Source organism: Lathyrus oleraceus, chromosome 7, assembly GCF_024323335.1.
Source record: "Lathyrus oleraceus cultivar Zhongwan6 chromosome 7, CAAS_Psat_ZW6_1.0, whole genome shotgun sequence".
Lineage (NCBI taxonomy): Eukaryota > Viridiplantae > Streptophyta > Magnoliopsida > Fabales > Fabaceae > Lathyrus > Lathyrus oleraceus.
The window spans coordinates 139,489,786-139,509,741 of NC_066585.1; the positions used below are offsets into that span (position 1 = coordinate 139,489,786).

Consider the following 19,956-nt stretch of genomic DNA (forward strand, 5'->3'; position numbering starts at 1 on the left):
TTCCCCCATTCTGGACCCATGCTCATTTGTCAGACGCTCTCCCTGGTTAGGGATATGAGCTGTGAGGTCTGATCCTCACTTCACCTCTTCATCTGCTTCACCTTAGCCTCGTAATGGCAAGGTTAAGAGCAAAACCAGCCTGTACAGACGACTTGCTTAGGCAGTCAAACCCGATTGATTGAGCCCCCTTGTTTGGCTATAGTGGGTGTTATGTGGATATTTGATTGACATGCTTGTGTTGTTTGAGATGCCTGTTCTCGTCTGATGTATGCTTGTATGTTGTCTGCTTGTGTACTTGCTTCTTTCCTGGTTAGGATAGTTTGCTTATGCAAGTAGGATAGAAAACCGAACTTAGGTGAACGATGCATGACAACATTAGGCTCGAGTCTCAGCTCCCTAGTTGTGTATTTTTCCCCGGTTTCTGGTTAGCAATTTAGTCCCTTTCAGGGGAACTACATCGCCCTGATCCTCGTTCCAGACGAGGTATGTAGGCAGGTGGTCGTGCGAGACCACTCCGGGCAACCTTTTTCTTTTTTGCGTGTGTTTACTTGTTATCTGATTGTGTTTTGGCTCGGATGCCGACGTAAGCCCAGTGATTGGCTGTCGGGCTCCACGTTTGCCGTTTTGTGCGTGTTTGGGTTCGGATGCCGACGTAAGCCCAGTGATTGGCTGTCGGGCTCCACGTTTGCCCTTTTGAGTGTGTTTTGGTTCGGATGCCGACGTAATTCCATCCAGTGGTTGTCGGGCTCCATGTTTGCCACTCTTGTTTGTTTTTGTGTTTGTTTTTGTTTTGGCGTGCGTATGCCGAACTACAGTGGCTCTGATTCTTGTTCCAGACAAGATATGTAGGCATAAGGTGCGATACCTTATCGAGCTCGTTCCTCTTAACCCCACCTGCGTTCCCCGCGTGTGTGTGTGATGTTTAGCAACCTTTTCTTTATTCTAGGACGTGGATCCCTAGGAGTACCTAGGACGTGAGGGGTGCTAATACCTTCCCCTCGCGTAACCGACTCCCGAACCTTTTCTCTTTGGTCGCAAGACCATTTCCTTTCCAGGTTTCTCTGAGCGTTTCCTTTCCCTATCTTGGGATAAATAACGCGCAGTGGCGGCTCTGTGTGTGTTTTATTTTCGAGCCTCGCCGGTTGATTTTTCGCAGGATGCGACAGCTGGCGACTCTGCTGGGGAACTGCGATGTAGACCTATGCTGGTCCATCGTCCCTAGGCGAGTCCTTCCTAGCGTTTTAGGATTAGTTTGGGTTGCTTGTTGTGTGTTATTTATTGCATTTATTATTCTAACCCATGTATATATGTGCATTAAATACTTGCATGCATCATACTATCATGTTGTTGCCGTCCTCTGCAGGTGGTTCTGTTGTTTGGGGTGGGTGTTCTGAGTGGGGCTAAAACCCAGGCCCGAGTATACACCTAGGACTAGTGTGGTCTCATGTTCCACATTTGCTGGATCAGCATATTGTTGCAACGTGACATACCACGAGCCAGACGAGGTTCATTTGATAGTGCTTTCCTCTGTGGGGTACTCCACTTTGGTTGAGTTACTTCATCTGAACTATTGACTCTGGTGACCGATCATTTCCCGGATCTTTGGTTTAGACGATCTCAGGAGAGCTGCAATGGCACACCCGAAAGGGCAAACCCATTGAGTATCTCTGCCCGATTGTCGAGACTATTGTCCGCCTTAGGATAACCTGTTTAGAATTTACCTGTGAGGGGAGGGTGATTCTTTCAGATGCATATTCAGATGGTGACTTTTGGTTCTGTGATTCAGAGACCTATTTATAAGTCGGATTTATGGCCGTTTATTTCTGAGACGCCGGAGTGCTGTCCGTGGTATTCATCAGTGGGGATCCGTTTATTTCAGGATTCCCTGGGCCGAGTTATTTATCAGTGGGGATCCGTTTATTTCAGGATTCCCCGGGCCGATTCAGATGGTGATGGTGTGTCAGCTCAGAGACCAGTGGTGATGATGATGTATCTGTCTTCCGTTTATTTCGGAACCCGTGGGTTTGATTTGTGATTGTACGCTCCTCAGATGGTTATGATCAGTTCAGAATCCAGATTCAGTGCAACAGAAGACCAAATGACTTGGAGGATGGCACAGTGCATTGCATTCATGCATCATTCTCATTTTGCATTCATCTGCACTCAAACTCACGTCTAGCCATATGGGGAGTATTATGGATTGAGAATCTGGTTGAGAGACATCTTGAATTTCAGAATACGGATGTCAAAATGTTATCTGTCTCGATGAAACCAGGATCGCAGGACAGAATCTTCCTCATATGGATAGACGTTGCATTCATGCATATTAACCTGTTTGCTGTTTTGCAGGAATCATTGCTCGTGCTCGCCGAGTCGTACCTTTGCACTCAACACGCCCTCACAGATACTTCACCAGGCACAAATCCGAGACTGATGGATCTTCCCAACGCCGACATCCTTGAGTTGAAAGAGATGGTGAGGGATTTGGTCAGTGTTGTGCAAGGGCTTGCCTTGGGGCAGAAAGCTATGGCCGAGAGATTAGAAAGGATTGAGGGCTGGATGATTAAGGAAAAAGTTCAGGGAAAGGCTCCGTCATCCGAAGTAACAAATCCCTCTGACTCTGTAGTGAAGAAATCCCTTGACAGTGGTCAGCCCCAGAAGAAAGTTGAATCAGGTGGTGCGCAGACTAAAAGAGAATGCGGTAAGGATCGTTACCACCCTTATGCTGCCACCGTAGCCATTCCTGTTGGTGATTCATCTGCACAACAGCGGCAATCACCACCTCAACAGAGGACACAGAGAGTTGTGGGCCAAGTGAGAAGGAGGACGACAGATCGTCATTTCAATAAGCCGCCTGTGACTTACGCCTCTCTGTTCAAGAGGTTGGAGGATCTTGGATTGGTGCAGCCGAGGACGTTGACTCTGTTAAAACTTGATCAGAGGCCTTCCGGTTACGATGAGAATGTCAGGTGCGAGTTCCATGCTGGGGCACCCGGACATCATGTTGAGGATTGCAAAGCTTTTAAGCATGTGGTCCAGGACTTGGTGGATTCTAAGGCAATCAGCTTTGCACCGATGGCAGATGATAGTGTTAACCCCGTGCCAAGGCATGGTCCTGTAAAAGTGGAGATGATGTCGAAGGACAAGAAAGGGGTAGAGGTGACTGAGAAGGATCAGTTAAGAATGCCCATGTCTGTGGTCCCAAAACGCCCGACAAAGAGCGGAGTTTTCCCTCTTGTGGATGATTGTTGTGCCGCTATTGCTACAAAAGAGCATGTAGTAATTGGGGAATTGGTCCAGAGAAAGATGAAAGTAGAAATGGACGGTGGAAAATTTGAAACACCCAGTCTGGTAGCTGAAGCCGTCATGGTGGAAAGTGTCGTTGGTGTTGAGAAAGAGAAAAAGCCGTCCATTTCTTCTTACAAACAGGCGGTGGAAGTGGTGAGAAATGGAGGGATCCCAGGCTGGGGACAGATCATAGGCATTGTGGTAAAGGCGGATATGTTTGGGATTGGTTATCATCTAGGTCAAGACTCGTCTGAGCAGAACAGAGGACGTCGTCCGTCGTTCACCTTTGTCAGTGCCGGAATGCTAGATTCAGATCACGCCTATACAGTGGGTAAAGAAACTGACAGTGACTGGGAGATTGATCAATGGATAAAATCGTGCGTACCAGGAAGCTGGAAGGCCTAAACAAGATCATCACTGACACTCGTCCGGAAGAGTAATATTTCTTGTTTTCAGTTTATATGCATGGAAGCCTTATGTGTTGCCCGACACGTAATGGTCCATTGTAAGGGCCACCTCATGTTTAAATTTGCATTTCTGCATCATTAATAAATGGATGTTTTTCAGTCAAAAAAGCGGTGTTCCCTGTTTTCCATTTATTTTTGCAGTTTAAAAACAAATAAAAATGGCAATGTTTATTTTCATTTTTCCTTTTTGATTTGTCTCGTTCCGAATTCAAAAATAATTCTCCGGATCTCGCTGATAACAATTTGGTTACCCCTCATATGACTTCGACAAACCGAGCAATCAGGCTGAAGAAGAAGGCGAAGAAGATTGTGACCTGCTGGAATTAGCCAGGATGTTAAACAAGAGGAGAAGGTGATTCAGCCGCACGAGGAGCGGGTTGAGGTTGTTATTCCGAGCACCGCCGAGGTCAGGAAGGAAATAGGAAAATGAGGCCGCTTCAGAGGCGATTCGAGAGCAGAATGGTAGCCTTGTTGAAAGAGCATGTGGATGCCTTCACCTGGTCATGTCAGGATATGCCAGGGTCGGATACCGATGACGTTGTGCGCAAGCTACCGTGGAGAGGAGACTGTCCTCCAGAGAAGCAGAACGCCAGTGCCTGTATCAGAGAGCCATGGTGACTTTGTTTCATGATATGATTCATCATGAAATCGAATGCTATGTTGATGACATGATAGCAAAGTCCCGAAACAGAGGAGGGGCATCTGGTGGATCTGACCAAGCTGAGTAAACAGATTGAGACAATTCAAACTGAGATTGAATTCAAGTAAGTGCACTATCAGAGTGCGGTCCGGTAAGATGTTGGGGTTCATTGTAAGGGAGGAATCGAGGTTCATCCTGCAAAAAAAAAAAAAAAAAAAAAAAAAAAAAAAAAAAAAAAAAAAAAAAAAAGAACAAAGAGAGAAACGCCTGAACCGAGAAAGAAAAAGAGAGGTTCGTGGTTTCTTAGAAAGATTGAACTACCTGTCATGGTTCACATCTCATCTAACAGCCACGTGCGAACCCGTATTCAAGATGTTGAAAAAAAAAAGAGATCAAACGGTCAGGTGAAATAATGATTGCCAAGGGGCATTGAAAGAAATAAAGGAATAAGTTGCAGGAACCTCTGATTCTGATATCTCCTGTGGGAGGAGCAATTGTCAGTTCTGTACTTGACGGCCTTCGAGGGATCCACAAGGTGTATTAGGTCAGCATGACAAGTCTTGTCGAAAAGAGCATGCAATTTACCTTAGCAAAAAGTTTACCGACTGTGAAACAATACATTCACTGTTCGAGAAAACTTGCTGTACTTTGGCATAGGCTGCTCGCCGACTGAGACAGTATATGCTGGTTCATACCACTTTGTGGATTTCCGAGATGGATCTGATCGAGTATGGGTTTGAGAATCCAGCATTTACCGGACGGGTTGTGAGAAGGAAAAAATGTTGATCAATTCGTAATACTCTCAGAAAGCAATAAAAGGGTGTATTGTCTGATTACATCTCTCTGCAACCTATTGAGGGTTATCAACCGAGGACGTTTGAGTTCCCTGATGAGGACATCTCGAGGTGCTCTAATCGAAAGATTGAGAGTAACCGATCCCGGAGGAGGGGCCTGACCCTGAATCCGAACGGATTCTGATGTCTGATGGGGAGGTTAAGGAGAATAAGATTTTGTTGCCCGGATAACGTTGAATACACCAACGACGGTGTGATTGAGTAGGAAACTGGTATCCTGGGTATTGATCTTCGGTGTGTCTACTGGGGTAACTCCTTTCTCATTGGTATACGGGATGGAGGTTGTATTACCTATTGAGGTTCAGATTCCTTCTTTGAGAGTCCTGATGGACGTGAAATTGCAAGAGGCTGAATGGGTGAGGACCCGGTACGAAGAGTTGAGCCTGATAGAGGAAAAGAGGCTAGCAGCCATCTGTCATGGGCAGTTGTATCAGCAAAGGATGAAGCGTGCTTTTGACAAGAAGGTGCGACCTCGGGTATATCGCGTGGGTGATATGGTGCTGAAAAGGATCCTTCCTCCTCAAAACGATCGAAGGGGAAAATGGACGCCGAATTATGAAGGTCCATTCGTGGTCAAGAAGGTTTTCTCTGGTGGAGCCTTGTTGTTAACGACCATGGATGGCGAAGATTTTCCATCCCCTGTGAATGCGGACGCAGTTAAAAAATACTTCGTATAATTGACCCGCTGGACGAAAAGAATAAAATAGTCCAGGCAAAAAGGGGCATCCCGGCGAACCAAAAACAGAAAGAAAGGTTCGGGCAAAAATTAGGGATAAAAATGAAAAATGTACACCCGGCAAGTCGAAAACCTGGAAAGGCGACTTGGGCAAAAAATGGGTATCCCGGTGGACTGAAAACCCGAAAGGGCGGTCCAGGCAAAAGAGGGAGTGAAACGAACAACTGCGTCCAGCATGATCGTTTTCGCTTTGGTTATGGCATCATGGATAATACCCGGTAAGGATCAGTCAGAATCGTCTTGTTCAGAAGGCAGAAAGCATGGAGAGTCTGAGGACATATGGGGTGTAACCGAGTTGGAACTCGATGAGATCACGAGTTTCACATTGCCATTAGGATAGATTTTTCCTTTTGTGCAATTACCTCTTTTCAGGAATTGCTTCTTTTGTATTGCTCATTTGAGCCACACACTTTTCAAATCAATAAAATGCATATTCAGTCAAATAATTTTGTTTTTGTTTTTCATTACCGCTTTGATTGCAAAAACGTCCGATTATTTTGATAAAGAATCTTTGCATTTTAAAACATACAGGTTTCCTTCCAATGCATGTTTATAAGATTGAAAATTTGAAATCTTATTTGGAAGGTTGAGTGACCCAAGTGTTGAAATCTTGACACGCCTGGGGCACGGTTTTATCTGACGGTCTGTTTTGCAGGAACTGTTAGATATTCTTCACTCACTTGCAGGTTGTGATGTGGAAGCTTTGTAATAGATCCCCAGAGAGTTCGCTCAGGAACTAATATGTGAGAAATGACGAAGACGTTGCGGTGTACGACGATCCTTGATGATAATCAAGAAGACTCTTCAAAGTCGGAAGACTTGAAAGTTTGTAATTCCCCGCAGAGTTCGATCAGGGACGAGTGCATGAAGAAAGGACGGAGAGACGAAGGACGTCCGACGACCCTTGAAATTAATCAAGAAGACTCTTCAAAATCGGAAAATTGAAATTTCTGTATAATCCCAGGAGTACGTCTCTCGTCGATCGCAGGGCGATTTGGAATACAAGATGATGGAGCAGAAAAGATCCAGTCGAGTCTGGAAATTCTCAAGAGTGGGAAGCTGATACGAGATCGGGAGGTGGATACCAGGGTTCGACGAGTCGACGGGTGTTCTGTACCAATTTTTCTCATTCTCCCAGCTAAGTCCCCAAGCAGAATTAGAGGACCAGATCCCCTGCAGATCCAATGTCTGTGGACTTCTCCAGCCGAGTCAGGATGGTTATCCCCGGTAGGTTTACAACAGCGGTGTTTCCTCAGTAGCCAGGTCTGAAGGTTGCTATCCCCGAGTGGAGCGGGTCTTTTTCAAAGAAATATATCTCCAGCAGTTCCCCGAGTGGAGCGGGTTTCAAAGAAATATATCTCCAGCAGTTCCCCGAGTGGAGCGGGTTTCAAAGAAATATATCTCCAGCAGTTCCCCGAGTGGAGCGGGTCTTTTTCAAAGAAATATATCTCCAGCAGTTCCCCGAGTGGAGCGGGTTTCAAAGAAATATATCTCCAGCAGTTCCCCGAGTGGAGCGGGTTCAAAGAAATATATCTCCAGCAGTTCCCCGAGTGGAGCGGGTTTCAATGAAATATTTCTCTAGCAGTGTTCATCCTACCAGTGGATTGGACAAGTTCCCGTAGCAGACGGATTTTTGCATCCCCAACGGTGTATCCTACCTGTGGATTGCATGGGTTGTCCCCAGCGGAGTGGTATGCGTTTCCCAGCAGGTGATAGAGTGATGCGTCCCCAGTTGAGCCTGGAGATTGCTGTTTTCCTTGGCAGAGTATCTGTGAGCATCTCCCCAGTGAAGTCAGCAGGTATCTGTGAGGGTTTTCCCGAAGCAGAGTCAGGATTGATATCCCCCGCAAGTCAAAGATTGTTGTATCCCCACCGAGTGTTGGTGGTGCTTATCCCCAGCAGTTTCTAGAGTGGATTGGGTGCGAAGGAGGTTCTTCCCCAGCAAGGGTTGTCTCATTCCCAGCAGCAGCTACTCCCCAGTAGGGTGGAATCAGAGCAGCGACGAGTTCCTCAGCAGAGTGTCTCGTATTCCTCAGCAGAGTCCCTTGAGGGGGATGCCTTTTTATGCATTCATCATGTAAATAAGCATAGCATACTGCATAGAAAAATAAATCACGTAGCATTTCCATAATTATGGAGCATTACGCAGAAAAAGATCATGCATCATTGTTGCAAGCATAGAGCTAGTCTCAAGCCGTGGTTACCGTTTGAGAAGTGGTTGTGTCAGACAGTGAAGGTGTTACTCCGAAGAGTTTAGCCTCATGATTGGATCAGAGATGTACCCCAGTAGTGCGATACTGGAGGAAGCTTTTCCGTCGGGCCGAGATGGGAATGAAGATTGGAGAATGTTACGCGATCAGCGCGATTCAAGCCGTGGTTACCGCTTGAGGATGGGTTTTGCCGGACAGTGAAGACGATACTCCGAGGAGTTCAGCATTGTGAGGAGCAGTATTTCCCAGTCATCAGTAAGTGTCTGGTCGAGCTTTCTTTGGTGTCAGTCAACATCATTATTCGATGTCCAGTAAACGTCAAGTTATTTCCCAGTCATTGTTTAATGTCTGGTCGATCATTGTGTGATGCCTGTAAACATCATTGTTGGATGTCCTGTCAACATCATTGTTTGATGTCCTGTCAACATCCTTGTTTGATGTCCTGTCAACATCATTGTTTGATGTCATGTCAACATCATTGTTTGATGTCCTGTCAACATCATTGTTTGATGTCCTGTCAACATCCTTGTTTGATGTCCTGTCAACATCCTTGTTTGATGTCCTGTCAACATCATTGATTCGATGTCCTGTCAACATCATTGTCCGATGCTTGTAAACATCGAGTTTTCTCCCAGTCATTGTTTAATGTTTGGTCGAGTTTTCTTTGGTGTCCTGTAAAACATCATCGTTCGATGTCCAGTAAACGTCGAGTTTTCTCCCAGTCATCAGTCAGTGTCTGGTTGAAAGTGTTACTCTGAGGAGTGTGGTACCATGACGTCAGATCAGCAGTGTTCCCCAGTAGTGTGATATTGGAGGAAATGTTTCCGTCGGACAGAGATGGAAATGATATCAGAAGACGTTACGCGATCAGCGCGATTCTGGGGTTCAAGTGGAGAAAAGGAAATGTGGATACATTTTCTGGAGATCGGGGTTCAATCGGAGAAAAGAAATGCTGAGGTATTTTCTGGGGTTCAAATGGAGATTGGAGTTGAAGATTATATCCGGGATGAGGTCCTCAGGATTATCTTCTGTTCATGTGTCACCTTAGGCTCTGGCTGAGGCCAATGGAGGTCGTTATAGGTGTCTTCTGAGGAAGAGATACACATGCTACCTTCTTTATGAAGGTTTACCCTCTGCCATGTCGCCCTCAGAGTGGTTTGGTGTTATTTCCGACGTTGCCAGCGGAATTATCACGGGAGAATGGAGAAAAGGATATGCTGAGGCATTTTCCTGGGGTTCAAATGGAGAAAGGATATGCTGAGGCATTTTCCGGGGTTCAAATGGAGAAAGGGAGATGTTGCGACATTTTCTGGAGAATGGGGTTCATTCTGGCGATCGAGAGTTATCGTCAGGCGACTGGGGTTCAAATCGGAGATCGGGGTTCATTATTTTGGCAAAGAAGGAGTGCTGAGGCATTTTTATGGGGTTCAAATGCAGAGATCCGAGGATCGTTTGCGCAGAGAAAAATTTGCGGGGTTCAAGAAAAGCATGAAAAAAGAAGAGAATAACAATCCCGAGTGGATGAGTGGTGTTCAGGCCATAGTTATCCCTGTGTTACCATTTATTTTGGTATCCAGGTCGACATTTTTCGGTATTCAGGCCGACTTTCTCCGTACCAGACGGATTTTTCAGAGATTGTGTTCTTCGCCGATGCTGACAGGCGTTGTTAATTATATCCCATCAGAGTGCAAATTGTTCGTCTGTTCTTGGTATTCAATCACTCTTCATCCTGATCATCCGAAAGCCGAGGCTATTTCGTATCGACAGGTTCACAGTGGATTGAATAGGGGCAGCTGTAACACCTCAAAATTTGCCCTCCTCTCTTGGGACTAGCATTAACATATTGCATATCATTTTAGGGAATTAGGCATTGCATATTGCATATCATGTGGTTACATTGTGCAAGCCATATTCCCAAGTCTTGATCAGAAGATGAGGAAGTCAAAGTGCAAGCCTAGGGTTTACTGATTGATCATGGCCATCTGAGGATTGGGCTGTGAGATTAGGGTTTCATGATTCTCAATGGATGTTGGTCTTTATCTTGAGTGCAATGATGCATCATCATCATCATGGTTGGATGTCATCAGAAGATTGAAGAAGATTCCTTGAGATTAGGGTTTTGACCACTGGTCAACCCTAATCAGCTGCATTGGGCCAAGCAGGGCTTAGTCAGGAGATGGGGTTCATGATGGATATGGGGTTCATTATATGGTTTTATGGAGATAATTGAGGCTAGGGTTTCACCCTTGAGCCATTTCAGTTGAAGATTGGAGCTCGGATTGATCTATGCATTGCCTGATTCATCTGTCAGTTGAAAAGTCAACTGTGGTCAACTGTACATGATCTGATGGATTTGGAGGTGGAAATGAGTTGGATACACTTCATACATGTTGGAACAAGTAATATTTGACATCTCAAAGCTCAAGAATGAAGGAAATCAAGTCAGGACAAAAACTGCCAAAAATAGAAAGTGATTTGTAATGGAAGTTTCCAAAAAATGGAAAGTTTTGGACCTCAAAGCCACGTGTCCAAGGAAGCTTCAAATGCAAATTTGTTCAACATGAAAGTTGTAGATCTTGTTCTCACCTTTCCAAAAAGTCCAAGAACTTGAAAATCCAATGTATGGTTGGAAAGTTATGGCTCAGTGAATTTCAAAAATGACCCGTAATCAGGAGGCCATAATTACCACATACTTTGTCCAAATTGCAAGTTCTTTATATGCACAAACTCCATTTGACATGTACTTCGAGGGTGCATCATTGGATTTGTTCAAAAATGGCCAAGGCAAAAAGTCACTTTTCAACTGGACAGCTGAATTGGACCAGGGGCAAAATTGTCCAACTCTCAAAATAATTGGAATTTTTGAATGGGACTTTTTCCAACACCTCAGGAATGGCATTTTGAGCTTGTTTGAATCATCACTTTGTGGCCAAAGCATATGGTTTGAGTTTTGGTTTGAAAAATGAAATGGTGAAAATTGGACATTTTTGCACACACATGTGAAATTGAGAAATACACCACCAATGGGAATGGGACAAGTTGCATTGGTTCACATGTGTCATTTGGGGATTGCATGAGCTGTCAAAACAGCTGGCATGAGCTGGCATAGTGTAATTACAAATTTGCCCTTGCTTACAAAAATACAATTTCACTTAACATGCCAAATTGCTAATTAAGTGGATTAGTGGAAGATTAAGCATCCATATATATTCATAATCACTTCCTAATCATAACAGATTCTCACATTCTCCAAAGTTGGATCTAGAACTTTGCATTCTCTCAAGTTTTCATCAAGAACACAAGAACTTCATATGCATCAATCTTCATCATTCCTCAACCAATCTTCACAATTCTTGTTGCATTGAATTCACATCATCATCTTGTACATCTGTTTTTGGAATTCGAAGGTGGAGAAGGACTGCATCGCGACTGTTCCAAAGCTCACCATCAATGGCAAATCCGAATTGTGGACATTAGAAGCCATGGCAACCGGTCTCAAGCTCGTCATTCAACTTCTTGAAGTCTCGTGCTCATCTGTTTGAAGAAAAAAAGCGCGAAGAACAGCTCTATCGACGCTGCCATTTCCAGGTTTGAGCAAAAATCGATCATCACCATTTGCTTAATAATTATATGCGTTAGAAAGAGCATGAAATGTAGGTTCTGATGATGCTTGTGGTTTTAGGAATAGTGACCTGTAGCGTGAGATATCGTGATTCGAAATTATGAACTCAAACCCTAAATGCTTCGATCTGTTCGATTTAGGAACTTTTAGGTCTTAATAATATGATATTCGTGTTCCTTGCATTGAGACGAGTCCAACGGATATATGCATGTCCATTTCCATTGACTTTTGTTGTTCTTCGATTTTGGGATTTTCTGGAAATGTCTGCGAGGAAGAAGAAGAAGCTTTGCGCGAAACTGAGTTCGATCCAATTTTCCATTTGAATTTTCAAATTTCATGTTTCCCTCCCCCGCGCCATTAATTACCAAAATGCCACTGTGCAATTTTTAATTAATTTGTTTAATTCTAAAAAATACATTAAGACCTTAAAAAATTCATAAAAAATAGGAGAAAATTCAGAAAATGGTGAGGAATTTTTCCTTGACTTTGTTGACTTGTGTAGAATTTTTTTGACCTATTGGTCAAAGTTGTGCTTGGTAATAATATTATTTGGCCTAGGGTTTTTCCACATGTGTGCATTTTTGCTACATTTTGCCAATTGATACATGAAATGCTCATATCATAAAATAAATTCTTGCCAATTTTTGTGATGATTCTTGACTGGATGAGGTTTGTTTCCATGTAAATTTCATGAATTTTTGGTACCTGGTCATGTAGTTATGATTTTTGGAACATAGGTGTGACAATTTGTGTCACACCTCTTGATGTCAACTTGTGGAATTTAATTGATTGACCTATACATGTTAGAATTGAATGAAATTTTGCATGGTGAATTGTTGACATGTTAGGATGCTTGGTGAATTTTTGTAGAATTTTTCACTGTCTTTTCTAATTGATCATGATTTTTCATTTCTGGTGATTGAATTTGCAAGTCCATGTGACCTAGGTTGGTAGAATGATTGAGAAATGCTCATGTTGTATTGTATGGCCATGAAATTTGATATGCATGAACTAGACACATGTTAGGACCTCCCTGTTTTGGTCTCATCCATTTCTTTTTTGTTTTCAATGAGATATGAATTTTTGATGTGGATGTATGCATTGATGTTGTGAATTGAAGCATGTAATTGTGTCTGTTTTTGTTGATTTTCATTGACATGGTTCTATTTGCCCAATTGAGCTCAAATTTGACATGGTAGACCTTGATTGCCCCCTGTTTAGGTGTAATTAATTTGAGAATTTTTGGATGTGTTTTGGTATAGATTTGAATGCAATAATTCTGTTTGCATGTTTGATGTTTCTTTTGACCTCATTTTGTGTTGTTTGTGCATGAATTGAACATGATGGATGATATAAACATGAGACCAATGATGTTTGCTCTTGTTTGATGTTAATTTGATGTTGGTTGATGAATACCTTGCTGTTTTAGATTTTTTCTTGCTTTTGGACCCTAGGCTTGGCCTAGTGGTCTAGTTGCTAATATTTGATTGATTTTTCAGGATTAAAAAGCAATGCACATGGAGAAGGATTCAAATCAATTTTAATTGATGTTGTTGATGTTTGTACACTAACATAGCATTGTTTTGTAGGTGTTGAAGCTTGGGCTTAAGCCTTGAGCTTGCCTTGTGTTGTGCATAGTTTGTTTAAGCTGGTTAACTGTTTATTGTTTACAGTTTGTCTGATTGAGTACTGACTGAGTTTGATTGTTTCCAGGTACTTTAGTTGCTCAGTTCCTTGTGAACTATTGCTTTGCTTGGCTTTGCTTAAGCAACTTGCATAGAGGTATAATTCTCTAAACTTCATGTAGTCTGGAGACCCGGCTGTTACCGGGCCGGGCAAATAAATGTCTGAAGTCCTCCTTAAGAGGCAATGCTTGTGTATGTTTATTTTTAAGCCCAAGCAGGAAAAGTCCTTCAAAGAAGGCAATTGGTGGAAGGTAGGGGTATGCAGCCTACCCCCCACTATTCAGTTGAGTCTTCTCCTTGCTCCCATTACATGGTTGTAGCATTGAGATCAAAAGCCCAAGATCGGTGCAGTGCACATTGTGTCTGAGTCATCGAGTATAGAAGGGTTCCCCCATTCTGGACCCATGCTCATTTGTCAGACGCTCTCCCTGGTTAGGGATATGAGCTGTGAGGTCTGATCCTCACTTCACCTCTTCATCTGCTTCACCTTAGCCTCGTAATGGCAAGGTTAAGAGCAAAACCAGCCTGTACAGACGACTTGCTTAGGCAGTCAAACCCGATTGATTGAGCCCCCTTGTTTGGCTATAGTGGGTGTTATGTGGATATTTGATTGACATGCTTGTGTTGTTTGAGATGCCTGTTCTCGTCTGATGTATGCTTGTATGTTGTCTGCTTGTGTACTTGCTTCTTTCCTGGTTAGGATAGTTTGCTTATGCAAGTAGGATAGAAAACCGAACTTAGGTGAACGATGCATGACAACATTAGGCTCGAGTCTCAGCTCCCTAGTTGTGTATTTTTCCCCGGTTTCTGGTTAGCAATTTAGTCCCTTTCAGGGGAACTACATCGCCCTGATCCTCGTTCCAGACGAGGTATGTAGGCAGGTGGTCGTGCGAGACCACTCCGGGCAACCTTTTTCTTTTTTGCGTGTGTTTACTTGTTATCTGATTGTGTTTTGGCTCGGATGCCGACGTAAGCCCAGTGATTGGCTGTCGGGCTCCACGTTTGCCGTTTTGTGCGTGTTTGGGTTCGGATGCCGACGTAAGCCCAGTGATTGGCTGTCGGGCTCCACGTTTGCCCTTTTGAGTGTGTTTTGGTTCGGATGCCGACGTAATTCCATCCAGTGGTTGTCGGGCTCCATGTTTGCCACTCTTGTTTGTTTTTGTTGTTTTGTGTTGTTTGGCGTGCGTATGCCGAACTACAGTGGCTCTGATTCTTGTTCCAGACAAGATATGTAGGCATAAGGTGCGATACCTTATCGAGCTCGTTCCTCTTAACCCCACCTGCGTTCCCCGCGTGTGTGTGTGATGTTTAGCAACCTTTTCTTTATTCTAGGACGTGGATCCCTAGGAGTACCTAGGACGTGAGGGGTGCTAATACCTTCCCCTCGCGTAACCGACTCCCGAACCTTTTCTCTTTGGTCGCAAGACCATTTCCTTTCCAGGTTTCTCTGAGCGTTTCCTTTCCCTATCTTGGGATAAATAACGCGCAGTGGCGGCTCTGTGTGTGTTTTATTTTCGAGCCTCGCCGGTTGATTTTTCGCAGGATGCGACAGTCCTGGCCTTCAAATAATGTACCATTCCTAGTGAAAACATTGAAATCGCAAACTCGCTCCAACCGATTTCTGTCGCAACTTGAGCCGCCACCAAGTTTCCTATAACAGAAACAAGGTTAACAGGGTTTGCTACCACTGATAGAAACCTCTTTTCAGTAGGTAAACTTTGAGAACAATGGTCTTGTACTCACCAAAAACAAACATGGTAGCTCTGAATCCACCTTTCTTTCTCTTCCATTCAGCAAGAAGCTTGAGCTATTCAGTCTCCTCTTGATATGCCTGCAAAACAAAAAAATTTGAATCTCATCAACATTATGCATAAAAAAAGTATATAGAAAAATGGTTGAGTAAGAGTTCATTCAAATCCAAAACAGGAAAAAAAATTGAATTGTATTATTGATGATTAAGGGTACAGATTAATGATGCTTAACCAATCAATTATCATAATCATAATCAAACCTAACATATAGTATAGTATACCCCACTCTGTCTTTATTCCACAACTTAAGCATTAGTACTGTAAGGTGAAATGTCTTGGGCTTAATGAATATAGATTTGTTAATCCCCAAGTCTGTAAGAGTGAAAAAAAACCAGTCATATTTCAGATAAAAAAATAGCACATAAGCGAATGAGATTAAAACAGAAGCATACCAAAAAAATGTAACATTTCGAACACTGAATTGTTATGAAACTAGCAGCAGTGGCTGCCCAAAAAGTTTCTGAGTCATGATTCTCATAACAACAGCAATATGAAATAACAACAATCTGAAATAAATAAACATGATTCTCATAAATAACAATAATCTGAAATAAATAAACATAACAAATGATCCATGAACATTATGCAGAGGCATTACCTTCCTGATGACCAGCAAACGCAGTAGCTACTGAAACGGTTCCATCCTTAGTTTCAAAAAATGACTCCAAAAAAGAAAGGCTTGTCTTATTGACAAAAGGGCTAGCCATTTGGGGTTGCAATTGTTTACACATTTGCTTAAAACCAACACCCTCAACCACTCTAAAGGAATGTTCATCAAGGATAACAAAGGTATTAATGGCCTTCCTACAGGCTGCAGCATTAAACCTTTGACTAGTTGGAACTAAAAACCCACCCTCGCCGCTTACAAGGTTTGTCTGATTGGGGTCTTTCAACAAAAGGGCAGGGTTTTTGTAACACACTTTCGAGTGAGCTAGCATGTTAGAAGTACCATGTGTTTTAGGGTCACATCGGTACCTTTTATGACAGTGTTTACACGCGGCTATAGGTTCAGGCTCATCCGGTAAAATGTTAAACTCTTCCCAAACCGTAGAAGTTTTTCTACTACCACTAGCATTAAGTTTCCTTTTTCGAAGTGGAGGGAGTGCAGTACCAGCAGCTGCTCCTATAATTCATACATTTAAAAATGACAGCATAACATGTATCACTTATTAAACAAACACTCAGTATAAAAATGACAGGTGATGGCATTACCTTGACTCACTCCTTGATCTACAACTCCGCTAGGAACTCCAACTCCTTGCAAGCTAGGAACTCCAACTCCTTGCAAGCTACTTTTGTCGCGCTCCATCTTCCAGTACCAAAACACAACCAACAAAACAAGAATTGTCAATTAGAAACATAAAACAGAAGGAAAAAGATGAGATGAGAAATACACATGGAATATTTAACCAACAAGCTTTCTCAGTAAATGAAATTCATTTATAGGCATAAATATCAAAACTCAGTTAGAAACCAACCTGAAGTTGTTACTCCGAAAGAGAATGATTCAACTTCCACCTCAAGGTTACTGTCTCAAAGATCAATCTCTTCACAACAAGAGTTGTGGGCCTATTAATAACCTCTAAACCAATAGTTGTGGGACTGGAACCATAATCTGGCAATAAAAAGTGATGAAAAATCATTTGAAAAAAGAAGTGTGATTACAGAAAACTAGTACCAGAAGTGTGATTACCGAATTCTACTTCATATCCTTTAATATACCAACGCGCACCAATAATTTTCCTGCCATTATATGAAAGGATAAATGTTTAAGAACTGCATCTACTATAGCAGAACTAGAAATAAATTTTAATGATATGCATCCACTGCTTCTTGACATACAGTGTTGTTGAGTAGGCAACCCAAACTCAAATTTATCTTCTTCCCATTGCGTGCTATGATCAATTAGCTGGCACCTTCATAACAAATTATTATCACACTAAAAGCATACAGTACAAGCCAAATAACTAACAACTCATCTTTAGCCTAAATGCCACTTCATATGAGAATACCTATTAGGACACTTACCTTGAAATTGTGTCGGTGGGTGATGCTGGTTAGAAAGTTCAATGTTTTCAACGAAAAGAAATTTAAAAAGACAAGTATTTGAATAGGGAGTGTTAGCGCTGGACAGAATAAAGAAACCCAGCCCAAACCGACCAAACCATGTGGCCCCTTAGAGGAATACAAAACAAATAGAGGAATACTTATAAATATTATTTTAAAATAGTTACAAACAGACAAGAATTACAAATAATATTTTATATTAACAAACTATCAAAGTATTAAACTGATGTATAAGGATTAAAACGGTTTTTGGACACAGATTTATACTTCGATTGAGTTAGGTCGTTGGCGGCAGGACTCATCCAATTACCTTTAGAATATTGTTCCTCGTTACAATAACAGCACATTGTGTTACCAGATATCCATTAGAAACAACCAAGATTGAAATCACTCTTGACCATGCCTCATAATTATTAAAATTTTCATTTCTTTTTTGATTTTTATCGAATATTCAAGACTTTGTAAACAAACTTGGTTGTTAGTCTACATCTTTTCTGTGTTAAAGCAAATTTCAAATTAAATAACACGACTTCCAAAACAAACTACAGTTGGACAGATCTATTGTGTAAAGCAAATTTCAAATTAAAAGATGTACATATAAACATATGTTAGGCCTGATTTGCACATACTTTCACCCTATAAACCAAATATGATGACAGAAACAGCATATAAATTACTAGATAACGTAATCAAAAAGACTGATGAGGTTCAGACATTGACAAAAAAAACATTTCAATATGCAGCTAAGGTAAAAATTTAAGTATATCATCTATATTTATATATCTATACAAATAGATGAAATGAGAAAAGAGAATAATAAACTTTACATGAACTAACAAAGTTTTCAACATTGGGGGAAGTAAGAATTCTCTAACGGAGAAGATATAAAAATTGAATTCCTCAATTCAAATTTATAATTAAAAGGTTTAAATCCTAGGATTAAAAGCAACAACTATTAAAATGAAGTGTGACTTATGATCCAACACCTAAGCATCGTAATATCTTGATATGTCCAACCATTCTCATAATATTCAAACAAGCCATAATAATCAGTATAAAAGCTATTCAAAACAAAACCAGAACTAATGTGAACCATACCACAAAACTCAAACCATCAAGTATAGCTTAGCTTACTCAAAACTAATAATGCCACACAACCCAAACAACTGAACAATGAAATAGTTTTATAATCATATTGAAATATCAAGAAAGTACAAAATAAATAGAAAATAAAACAGAAACAATGAGGCTGCAAAAACAGTAGTTCAAAAATACTTGCCCCAATCACAAATAACTAATTCTAAAAACAAATATTCCTCTATAACAACTTAAACTTATTTCTGTCAGATGCAAGACTAGCATGATAAAGAGCCTATTTGTTAATGCTTGAAAAAAGTGATTTCAAACTTGTGTAAGAAAATGATTATTTCTTCATAGCAGTAACTAATGATTCTTCATAGCAGTAGTTATAGCTTTAAAAATCACTTTTTAAAAATCACTTTTTATTTGAACAGCTAGTTATTAGTAGCTATAGATAACATGAAGTTTATAACGGCCAAGAGTAAAACCTCAGGCTTCTTATTCCGGAAGTTGTCGGCGAGCTGAGTAGGAACAATATTTACCGACAACACCTTCACAAAATCAATCTGAAGAAGCAGTTTTAGAATCGGAGTTAAAACAAAACAAAGTCAAACCCATCAGAAATAGTTCAACCAAACTTAACATTTCAACCATAGTCAGAGAGAAAGAGAGGGAAAGAGAGAAAGAAAGATAAGGAGTAACTTACATCGGTGGTGATTTGTGGTTGAATAATGGACGGCGACGGTTCTTCGTTAAACGATGAAACCACGAACTAGCATCAACCGAAAAATTGGAAGGTAGAAAGAGTTAGTTCTTAAACGATGAAACCACGAACTGGAAATTGAAAGGATGAACCCTAGAATCAACCGATTACCTGAGAGAATGATGAACCCTAGCGGAGTAACGTTGCTGTTTGTGCGTATGAATCTCACGAAGAAGTGGAACTAATGAATTGAGATTTGAGACTGAGAGAGAGTCTTGGTTTTGGTTGGGCCGGCCGGTTGATTTAGGAATTTATGGTCTATAACATAATTTCTACTGAACCGGTCGGTTTAGGATATCATCGGGTCCATAAATTCAAACCTAAACCGACCGGTTTAACCCATGTGAACCCAAGATTATTCAAACCGTCAAACCGAAAAACCGACTCACCCGAACCGGTGTCTAAGGGGCCACATGGTTTGGTCGGTTTGGGCTGGGTTTCTTTATTCTGTCCAGCGCTAGCATTTAGGATGGAGTTGAAGTATATACCATTTCATAAATAAAGTATTATATTTGTAGTATTCATGTTAGTATGTTGAGAACTTTATTGTGTTTGTTATATCATCTTGCTTGCTAAAATTTAACTGTTATTATATGTAAATGTATTCTCACCCCCTTTTCTCTTTGTTTGATGTTATCTATATGGCTTGGGTACAGGTGATCAACAAGAGTGATAGGATCGTGAGTACTGTGAGACGGCAGGACGCCTCTCAGCATTTTACTATATTATTTTC

General features: G+C 41.6%; 1 protein-coding gene and 1 long non-coding RNA gene across 2 annotated transcripts; both read right to left on the minus strand.

Annotated features, from left to right (window-relative positions):
- Window positions 1-15,716: 15,716 nt before the first annotated feature.
- Window positions 15,717-16,622, minus strand: LOC127102468 (uncharacterized). The gene is made up of 3 exons (XM_051039836.1): window positions 16,526-16,622; window positions 15,912-16,436; window positions 15,717-15,819 (listed from the first exon to the last, which is right to left on the minus strand). Exons 1-3 carry the CDS (start codon window positions 16,620-16,622, stop codon window positions 15,788-15,790), a joined length of 654 nt encoding a protein of 217 aa, XP_050895793.1. The 3' UTR covers window positions 15,717-15,787.
- A 174-nt stretch (window positions 16,623-16,796) lies between these two features.
- On the minus strand, window positions 16,797-19,670 carry LOC127100874 (uncharacterized). Its single transcript, XR_007794521.1, has 5 exons — window positions 19,335-19,670; window positions 19,167-19,232; window positions 18,949-19,026; window positions 17,007-17,056; window positions 16,797-16,928 (listed from the first exon to the last, which is right to left on the minus strand). It is a non-coding gene; the product is annotated as an uncharacterized LOC127100874 (long non-coding RNA).
- Window positions 19,671-19,956: the final 286 nt, after the last annotated feature.

Coding starts and splice junctions, on each gene's coding strand:
- LOC127102468 (XM_051039836.1), bottom strand. CDS start 16,622: ATGGAGCGCGACAAAAGTAGCTTGCAAGGAGTTGGAGTTCCTAGCTTG. Junction 16,437..16,525: donor AGATCAAGGAGTGAGTCAAG/GTAATGCCATCA, acceptor TATGAATTATAG/GAGCAGCTGCTGGTACTGCA. Junction 15,820..15,911: donor GTTTGCTGGTCATCAGGAAG/GTAATGCCTCTG, acceptor TATTTATTTCAG/ATTGTTGTTATTTCATATTG.